General features: G+C 35.8%; 2 protein-coding genes across 2 annotated transcripts; one reads left to right on the top strand and one right to left on the bottom strand.

Annotated features, from left to right (window-relative positions):
• The first annotated feature begins 720 nt into the window (after window positions 1-720).
• Window positions 721-2567, top strand: LOC128724808 (GPN-loop GTPase 1). The gene is made up of 4 exons (XM_053818533.1): window positions 721-943; window positions 1013-1607; window positions 1662-1891; window positions 2424-2567. Exons 1-4 carry the CDS (start codon window positions 721-723, stop codon window positions 2516-2518), a joined length of 1143 nt encoding a protein of 380 aa, XP_053674508.1. The 3' UTR covers window positions 2519-2567.
• On the bottom strand, window positions 2301-6486 carry LOC128724797 (nardilysin-like). The gene is made up of 11 exons (XM_053818521.1): window positions 6362-6486; window positions 6068-6255; window positions 5862-6022; window positions 5205-5789; window positions 5032-5117; window positions 4465-4931; window positions 4280-4407; window positions 4089-4225; window positions 3714-3998; window positions 3414-3633; window positions 2301-3346 (listed from the first exon to the last, which is right to left on the bottom strand). The coding sequence occupies exons 1-11, from the start codon at window positions 6484-6486 to the stop codon at window positions 2534-2536; spliced, it is 3195 nt and encodes a 1064-aa protein (XP_053674496.1). The 3' UTR covers window positions 2301-2533.
• Window positions 6487-10431: the final 3945 nt, after the last annotated feature.

Below are 10431 nucleotides of genomic sequence, written 5' to 3'. Positions count from 1 at the left end.
CACACTCGCGCAGCTAACCCCCACCCACCTCTGAGGACTATGCCAACATATACAAACTCGATTGCACACATACGACGCCTGATATGCCGGCGACTGATCGGATGTAAACAAACCTAAGGACATGGTCGCATTTTATGTACATCCGTAGAACAAGCAAGCGCCGGGTACTTTAATTCATTTTTTTTATATAACACCTGATGAAATCTGACCGATCCGATCTGCATGGAAATTTCTTGGCTAGCCTCATTGATGTCGTTATCTACCGTCATTTTGAACGCGATTTTTGTGTAAATAACGGTAAAGACCGTAAAATGGCATTTTTTCTAGACAGATTTGAGTTATTGAGTGCCTTTGAGACGTCAATGTGGCCGTAAGAATTGTCAAATCAGAAGAGTCTGTTTTGGTGTAAAACGTATTTAATGCAGATCAACTCACGTTGTTTACCTTAGTTTACTCAAAAATTCATACTATCGTTGCTTCTCGAAGTGGACGGTTGTATCCGGTGTATTTCACTGTAAGGCATATGACTCTAGATAGTCGAGCCTATAAAGAAGTGGTCAACCTTTGAATATATTAGAAGTGACTCTTTGGAGAATTCGAATATAGAAGGCTACATCCCATTTCACAAAGAAGAATACTCAAAAGTTTACTGATTTTTTTGGTCATATTTGTAATTATTGACTTAAACATAATTGTAGGGTTACATTGTAAAGAGCAAAAATGAAACAACAATCAGACGATCCAACGTCGACAACAAGTTCTAGTAATAGTCACGGATTTAAAAAGAATCCGGTTTGTGTGATCGTGCTCGGCATGGCCGGATCGGGAAAAACAACTTTCGTTAAGAAGTTGGCACAATATCGGCATTGTAATTCTGGTTCATTGCCTTATTTGATCAATCTGGACCCCGCGTGTCGCGAAACACCATACCCAGTAAATATAGGTATGAATGTGGATTATTTTACATCTTTATTCTTTATATATCATTTATTTGTTTTTGTATTTCCACCAGATATCCGCGACACGGTAAAGTATAAGGAAGTGATGAAACGTTACAATCTTGGTCCTAACGGTGGAATTGTGACCGCACTAAATTTATTTTCAACCAAGTTTGGAAAAGTGATTGAGCTAATCGAAAAAGCTCAGGATACCCATGAATACTGTATCATCGATACCCCCGGGCAAATTGAGGTATTCACTTGGTCAGCATCTGGTACCATAATTACAGAGGCACTGGCTACGTGTTTTCCCACTGTTATTGTTTATGTAATGGATATCGTGCGTTCGACTAGTCCTACCACTTTCATGTCCAACATGCTGTACGCCTGCTCGATTTTGTATAAAGCGCGTCTACCCTTTATTATTGTTATGAACAAAGTTGATATACAAGACTGCGAATTTGCCGTACAATGGATGCAGGACTTCGAAACATTTCAAGAGGCGCTCGAAAACGAGACAGCCTACGTTACTAATCTTACCCGTACCATGTCCCTCACATTAGATGAGTTCTACAAAAATTTAAAATCTTGTGGTGTTTCGTCCATGACTGGAGCTGGATTTGATAATTTTTTTATGTTGATCAATGAAGCTGTTCAAGAGTATGAAAGGTAAGCCTTTTTTGCGTTTTAAGACTGTAAAAATTGATTGTTTCTTCATTTTAGCGTCTACAAGCAAGAGTATGAGAAGATACGAAAAGAAAAATTAAACAAACACGGAACAGCGGAAGGATTTTCAAAAGCTGCGAGTAACAGCGTAGGAGTAGAAATTTCTCTAACTAATGAAATTGGTGTGAATGCGGAACACAATGATACCATTTACTTGAAGCATCCGGCCAACGAAAGTTCCGACGATGATGAAGGCCAAGAATGTGCGGATACGATTGTGTCAGTTGGTAAGTTATATGCATTATACATTATTTTATCAAGATACTGAGCAAATTAGGTGAACTTGTAGTTGAGCTATTGCCGTTGCGTTTCAGTTTTTTATGGAAGAATTTTATACAAGTATCGCCCATCTGTATTGGAGTCCGATTACATGTACATGCCGCGTCATTTGAGAAAAGAGATTTAAAGTAAATGTTTTGAAATTAACATATCATTGTTAGGCCTGTAAGTGCTGTGCACATTTATATGTTGCCATTGTATTCACAGTATTACCACATACAGTGTGTTCACAGTGTAGTGCCTAAGTAATCAGATGTTGCCAGTGCTTTCAATAGAATATAAAGTTGAATTGAAAAATAGTTATTGGAATGTATATTTGTAGTTTTCACTTCATAATTAATGAATATTAAATATTAATATTAATAATTATATATTTGTCAGAATATCCCTAAAACGTATGCACAAAATTCTTACGCTGTTTAAGTCACCTCAAATTTAACGATTTTTTTTATTCAATTATTTTATTTCTGCATTCCATAGGAGACGACGAAGCGGAAGAGTTAAATTTCAACAGTTTTATTCAGCAACGACAGTGTCAGCAGAACGAAAAGAAACAAAAATATGTTAGTAAATAAATCATCATCTAACGTTCAACCGGTAGAGCCAAAATCTATTTTTATCATTGAATGCACTTTCAGATTTTCAGTAAATTTATAAATGTTATCTATATATCGCTCATTTTCCGGTGTTTCATTAGGGGAATCAATATAATTTAAGTGAAACTCCTGCGGCGTTTCGGCGTCCTTATCCTTTCTGTCCGTTAATACAGACTCTGTGGATGAGTTTCTAGTGTTACCAACCACTTGTACACAAAGCTTTCTTCGGCTTGTTGGATTCATCACTAGACGATGATAAAGCTTCAAAACGTCCGGCTTAGACAGCTTTTCAATTTGTTCTACTTCAAGCTTATTTCTATCAAATATGTATTCTTCTGTCGTGATTTCACCCCAGTGCCGAGAAGCTTCATTTTTTAGTTCTGTATCGACCACTTGTTTTCGATGTTTCAGTGATGTTTTAACCAGTTCGAAATCTTTGTCCCTCATGTTTTGTAACACCTTTGCGAAGTGCTCGTTGAACAGCTCAATGCGTTCATTGATATAATGGTAGCTAAATTTGTTTTCTTGCGAGTGTACCGTTATTGAATATCCTAAAATACCAGCATTATCACGAAGCGTAGTTGATATATCGTATCCCAATTGTTCTTTTGTACGTAAAATATCAAACAGTGGTTCCTCCAACAACGAGACTAAGAGCTCTAGACACGCATGTAAGGATGGAGTGACTGGTCCGGCTTGGTAGAACGTTGTAGTTACGGTGTTAATATCTGCTTCTCGAAAATTTGACACTCTTATATAATTATCTCCTACTGGAATTTCTCTGGCCTTAGACTCAATGCTTTTGATCTGTTTCAAAGTAAAAAAACAGTGATTAGTATTTAGGGCATATTATTCTATTTTAAATTATTCTTACATCTGCAATCGATGATCCGTTGAAATTACTCAAAACTTTTTGCATCACATTTTTCGCAGTTTCATGATTTAAGTTACCTTGCATAAGAGCCTGTATTTTAAAACCATTGAAAAAATCTTTTGCAAATTGGTGCACATCATTTGGGGTAAAAGCTTTCAAGTGCTCAAATTTTTCCCACGTTGTCCAATGATTTACTTGAACTAATTTTAGGCGTACATCCCTGAAGAACAAAATGTTGAATTTTTTATACATATTACAGATAGTTACATCTTTGAAAACTCATTATTGCAGCTAACTCACCGATTCAGTTTGTTGGGTTTCATCAGTTCATTGTAGTATGCTTTCTCAAGTTTTACTTTGATCACTTCAAACACACTCTCGCTGAGGATTTCTGTGAAACGGCCCATTGTAGCGGAAATTTCATCAGCAATTATAGGTAACTTTTCGTTGTATCCTTCTATTTTGAGCAGTAACCCCTTTTCAGCCGAATACAATTCATAGTTAAGACCTGCTACTTCGGCAGGATAAAGTTCTTCCGCTATTTGAAATTTGATCATTGATGCAAAAAATCCTGCCAAAGCGGAGCTAAAATATGAACAGTAGGGTCAAAATAACGCTACATGCAATATTTTGTTCAAATATAGCTTCAATGGGTCATCTGAGTTCTCCATTTACCTTTTAGGATCATTAAACGGCCGTGGAGACATTATGTAAAAGTACATTAACGTAGAAGGTAACTTAAATTTTGCATCTTGACGAAACCACAGTTCGCATACTTCGTTCTCCAATATTTTTACTGGATAAGGCGGCATCTGCAACATAATATTTTAGTACAATATGAATTACTTTATACTGACCTCATTTACCTCTAGCTTAGTTTGTTCATCTGCCAATATGGAAAAGTTCGTCGAAATGTATTGGTTTTTTTCTTGGAGTTTAATTTCTTGCATTGGTTCAGCCTTTTCCCACAATCGCTGCCATTCTTCTGGAATTGCTATAGAAGCGAGGGTTAAAATAAAAAATTGAATTGAAATGAATTTATGGCTCTTACCCATTTTGGTAAATTCCGTTCCAAACCACGTTTCGGTTTGATCATAAGTAACATTACGGTAAGATTTTGTAGCAGATATCATTAGATTAAATCTTGGCTCATTTAAATTATTGATAACTGTCCAAATCTCTTGTGGATCGTATCGGAAATAAAGTTCAGAGCCAGTGATAATATCTTCAGGGGGATAGTAACGCATATTGACTACTAACTCTTCTACGTTATCACTAGCTTCTTTCTCTTTTCTATAACGAAATGATGTTGCTTCCAATTCTTGTAACTCTTTAAAAATCCATTCGACAGGTCCTTCGCGTTTTAATAATCTTATAAAAGAATACACGGCTTTTAATATTTCTTCCACATTTTCCAAACCGTGATCCGTCATTGTTATTGATATGCTGAACAAAGTGTAAAGTGAATTTTTTTCGAAACCGGAACCAGCACCCGTATGTACATCTAAAGCCAGTGAGCTGAATATGGAAATATTTTTGTTAAAAAAAACTTCGTTGACAACCAAAATAAATGCAGTCTACTAGAAATCAATTATTATTAGTACAATCATTTGATTACCGTTTGCGAAGATAACTTGTTAGACTATTTCTTCCTTCAAAGCCCATTACATATGAAATGTAGTCAATAGCTTTAACATGGTAGTTCTAAAACATAATTGATTTGATTAGCTTTCATATTTGTTAAATTACAGATTGAAATATGTTTTTTGAATATTATTTTGCTTTCATTACCTTTACGCTAGGAGGCAAACACCATGTTATGTCTAGTTGACAAACATCCGATATAGGTTTCACAATGAAAAGTTTTTTGTAAAATTCCTCTCCAAATGCATTTTCTTCGTTGAATTTTAATGACATATTCTCAGGAGGTATTCCGTTGTAGGGTATTGCCGAAAAATATTTAACTGTAAGCGACTCTAACTCATCTAGGGTCATACGTGCCTGTACAGCAAAATGCATACGATGTGCCGAATAATGCTTTTGTTGAAATTTATGCAATTCCTTGTACAACTCGTCATCAGTTATGTTGTTTTTCAGTGTTTTCAAGTTACCCCACGAAAATAAACTGATTGGGTGGTCATTGCGGCCTAGTGATGCCATAAGTTGCTCTCGTGCGGAAGAAAATCGATTCTTGTTGGTTTGAAACTCGCTTTCTACTGCATCACGCTCACGACAAACGGACTCACGTAACATTAGAGGTTCAGTAAATAGACTAGCAAAACGATCTAGAGCACCTTCTAGATGCGATTCGTCGATTTCGAAGTAAAATGTGGTTTCTTCTAAATCTGTAACAGCGTTGTCAAAACCACCACATTTCTAAAAAGGAAGAAAACACAAAAAAATCTATGAAACATATATCTAATAGTATTTGAACTGAGCATCACTTACGCTTATATATGAATCGTATTCGTTTTCTTGTGGATATTTTTTGCTGCCCATGAATATCATATGTTCCAAAAAGTGGGCAAGGCCTTGTATGTTTCGCGGATCGCTGAATGAACCGACACCGACACATAGTGCAGCGGCTGCCAGTTTTTCACCCGCAGCCTCTTTTTCCATGAAGAGTTCATTAGCACTACTGTCGCTATCATAACTGGTTTCACTTATCGGTTGATCATCATCATCTTCGATCGAATCTTCGACATCAGATTGCACAGTGGAACTACTCATATCCCGTTGGTTGGTTTCATCATATATGATGCCTTCTATGTTAGACTGGATTGGTTGTTCCGTTGGATCAGCAATTAATAAAGCATGTAGTCCATTTGCCAGCAAAATAGACCTGTGGTTGAATCGATGATTGTTTAACCCAATTTGTGATTGTTTAACTTAAATTATGATGTGATGAATAAAATGCGATAAATATACAATTCATGTGCCGTACTTACCTATATTGTTTACGATCGGAAAATGATCGAGTGGGCGAAGGTAAATATCTAACTTTATGAGATGACGATTGACTATCATTATTATAATTGTTGCCACAGTCAGAAGTGCACTCTCGAGAAGGCATTTTGCTTGAGGGGCTTGCTAAAACCTGTCCAACATCCAGTGCTGGCCGCTTTCGTGCCATCAACGATCCTCGTGGGTTCCGACAAGTTACACGTGCCAGTAACAAACTAATTGCTACTAACATTAACACATACACATCTATAGAAGAAACGTAAATCAAAATAAGTGTTAGGTTTAGGTATCCTTACAACTCCTAACTGTTACTATCTTGTAACAGTTTCGTTGTTTTCAGTACATAGCTATTTCAAGCCTGCAATCGCACATTTTCTACGTAACAAAACACAAGGAAGCATGATGGTCAGCTTCAATTTTTGTTTAAAACACACAGATTTTATTTTTTTATTTTTTCGATCCTTTTGTGGGTTTACTAAACGGGTATGTTCAAATTCTTCAAAAACTTGCTTTACAACTGGTATGGTTACTATACGAAATCGCTGCTTGCTCGAGTAGTGCTACTACTAAAGGCCAACGCTACACATACATAGTTGTACTGGGCTATTGAAATTCCAGATCTATATAGCAACTCTTACACCAAAATTGATTTTTTTTTCGTTTATTTCAGTTATCGAATGGGATCTATTGGGATGGGAACTATTTTATCTAACACATTATTGATATATTGATGTATTATTTATGGTTTTTAATGTGCGCATTAAAAGTGATGCACAACTAGCATTCATTGACATTTTCCAACTTTTTCCATTCATTGTGAAGTAATAACAATACACATTATATCATATGATGAACTTTAAAACTGGACGCTACGTAGCAGGTTAAGAACGAACTAACTTTTGACCAATCGCTAGGGTGATATTGAAGTTTTTAGCACATGTATAAAAATGTTAATATGTTTCTAGCGATCACAGCACACGTACGTTATCAGGTGGAGAAATTTATTACTATTTTTGACAAGCCTAAACCGACTTGATTTCCTCCGCATACTTCACTTCTCTGCTCTTTTTAATGACCAATAACACCGCAACCTATCAGCACTTTTAAAACCAAAAATTAACAAACAACTCACCACGATGGTTTCTAATGTACCTGTTTTAGCTGCTTAGCTTTCAATATACATGCATAGTTTAGTTGAAATACAAGGTCAAATACTAGATGTAATTTTTTATCCTGCTAAAACCGAGAAATGATAAATAAGGAACACATGTTAAAAATCAACAACAGGAGTTTCTTCTTGACGTAAGGCCGTCATATTGTTGTTTACTTATTCATCAGTTGATGCCATGCTACACGAAAGCAATGCAATCTGCTGTAAGCCTTAGATTCTAAAGGTTCTGCCGGTAAAGCAATAACTTTATCCCACCAATGTCTAATAAAACCGTGTCGGTTTAACTATCGCTCTTTGTGACATTTATTGCAATGCGTTCATTGGCATTCATACTTGGTTCTAACGACTAACATTTGTGAGTTCAATTTTCTTTTTCTTCTAGTAGGTCGCAAAGAATATTTCTTCTTGCAATATAAGAACACGAGGTTTACGCTATGCTGCAATCAGAGGAATTACTTCTCTATTTTTTGTTTTGAATTTCCTATCGATATAGTTATTTGGTTAGAACCCGGTACAACACGCAGTGCGATAAATGAAACAAAAACCGGCAATTAAACCAAAACGGTATTAGTAACGCTGGTTGGCTAGAGTTGAGATATTACCAACAGAAACTAATGCTTGAAGAAGACTGGTGAGTTCAATCTAATCAATGCCATAACACTTGCAACAAATTTGGTTTTATAGCCGAGTGAATTTGAATTCAACGATAAAGTTTATCACCTGAAGCACTTATCAAATAGCTTCGACTCGAGCGTAACATTTTCGTATTTCTCTATTTATTGCTGGGAACTAAAAAATAGTAAACTTGGAACCGCATATTTGAAATATTGTCCAAATTGCGAGAGATCTGTTATGAGCGACGCGCTCAAAGAAAGGCTGCCTTTAGAAAATTATAAGTAAACATTCGGACATTCTCACGATATTTGGCTATAGTTTCAGCTCTCTCAGCGGGAAGCAAATGCTGGCTCCCATATTCTGTTATACGCAGTACCTTACAAATCATGCAAACATACAAATGGCATCTAATACTCCTGGTTCTATCCAAACCCTATCTATTATAATACGCAGTACCTTACAAATCATGCAAACATACAAATGGCATCTAATACTCCTGCTTCTATTCAAAACCTCGCTTTCTTTATTATAACAAAAATCAAACAACAAATCATTAATGTCAGATGACAGATGATGGAAATTTGAAAAATTAACAGAAATTTGTCGTATAAGTTTCTTCTGGCTGAACAGATAGAGTGCCTGTTGGGGAGCAAAGGGAGAACATTAATCAAGCCTTGGCTTTCAGAATATATGAAAAAATAGTTCAAAACTACAATGACGTTCGATCTACTTGAAATTTAACATACATGCCTCTTCTACTGGCAAAGCGAAGTTTCAGCTACCTCGGGCTAAGTAAGGCTCCAAGCGCTCTTGTTCAGAACATCTAAAAAATAATTTCATTTCTGTTTCAAACTTCATTTCATACTACTTCTTCTTCTTTACTGGCCCGATCACAATTTAGCACGTCGTAATGACATGGCCCATCTTGCTATGGCTTAGCCAAGGCTTTTCAATTACCCGTAGCTTGATAGTCAGTCCGGCGTACGGGGGAGATCAGACGAGATTCTATATCAATACTATCGTGTGTTTGTGCCGCATGTTAACGCTTCGGCTATCGAGTTCCCCTTGTCATACTAGCATTCATTTTTTTTTGTTTTTTCTTAAAATTTACTTTTATTATGATTTTAACCACTTTATAACGTGTGATCAAAATTTAAATAAAAAAATGTTGGAAATTTAAATAAAAAAATGTTGGGGCGCAAAGGCGCGTTGGTCAGAGTGATTTGAGAATTTGAGAGGAGTTTTTTGGAAGATGCACCTTTTAAGATGAGGATAACAGAATATGACAATCCTTTGGAGATGTGTTGTTTCCAACCTTAAATTGAACCCAGACTCTATGGTAAGTATTGTTGCAATCTTTCATTGATTAGGCGAGAGTGGTTTGTTTCCTTGATCTTGCTTGATCTTTGGATGCAAGCAACGACCCCTCTCGGCCAATTTCTATATGCTTGCTCGCTTGTCGACGGCAGGGTAAAAATGTATTGAGGCACTCGTCATACAGCATTGGTTGGTTTCTGGGGAAATTGGCGCCTACTGCTATGCAATCCGATATTTTGACAGTATTTTACAGTGCGACAGCCGATATTATTGCTTTTCATACAAGCAAACATTTTCATTCACATTTAATCTACAGTTCATTTAATCGAGTAAATATTATTCAATATGGCAGTTCAAGGCGAAATAAATTTGTTTTGATTCTATGCGAATCATAGCGGTATTTTGTTCCGTTGTGGTTTTTCATCGTCAAATTGTTTGTTATGTGTTATAATCATATAAAATAATAATTTAGTATGTTTCTAATGTATCTTTTTAATCGACAGGAGAATTTACAAAGAATGAGTGAGAAAATAAAAAAAGCCATTGTAAGACGATTGAGGTTAGGCTACCTTGGTTCGGTATTTTTGGATTATTAAAACGTAAATACAATGTTTTGCTGTTCAGCGAAAAGGCTATTAAATTAATCATGACGATATATTTGCTTTCAATGTGAGCAAATTACCCGATGGTTCATATATACAAGTTCAAAGCAAAAACTGTTTGTTTTGATTTGGTTTGAATCATAAATCATAACTTATGATTATGTAGTAATTTTTCGTCGCAAATCGAACGCTTTGTATTATCAGCTGAAATAATAATTTAGTATGATTTTAATGTATTTCTTTTACTTCATAGAAGAATAAACAAAGAATGGTTGTGAAAATAAAATTGATACAATTGGGGTTAGGTTGCGTTGTTTTGACGGCTTCGGAAAATTGAAACGCAATTAAA

This window comes from Anopheles nili, chromosome 2, assembly GCF_943737925.1.
Source record: "Anopheles nili chromosome 2, idAnoNiliSN_F5_01, whole genome shotgun sequence".
Taxonomy (NCBI): domain Eukaryota; kingdom Metazoa; phylum Arthropoda; class Insecta; order Diptera; family Culicidae; genus Anopheles; species Anopheles nili.
The sequence above is the reverse complement of the archived record's forward strand: the minus strand, read 5'-3'. Positions and strand labels throughout refer to the sequence as shown.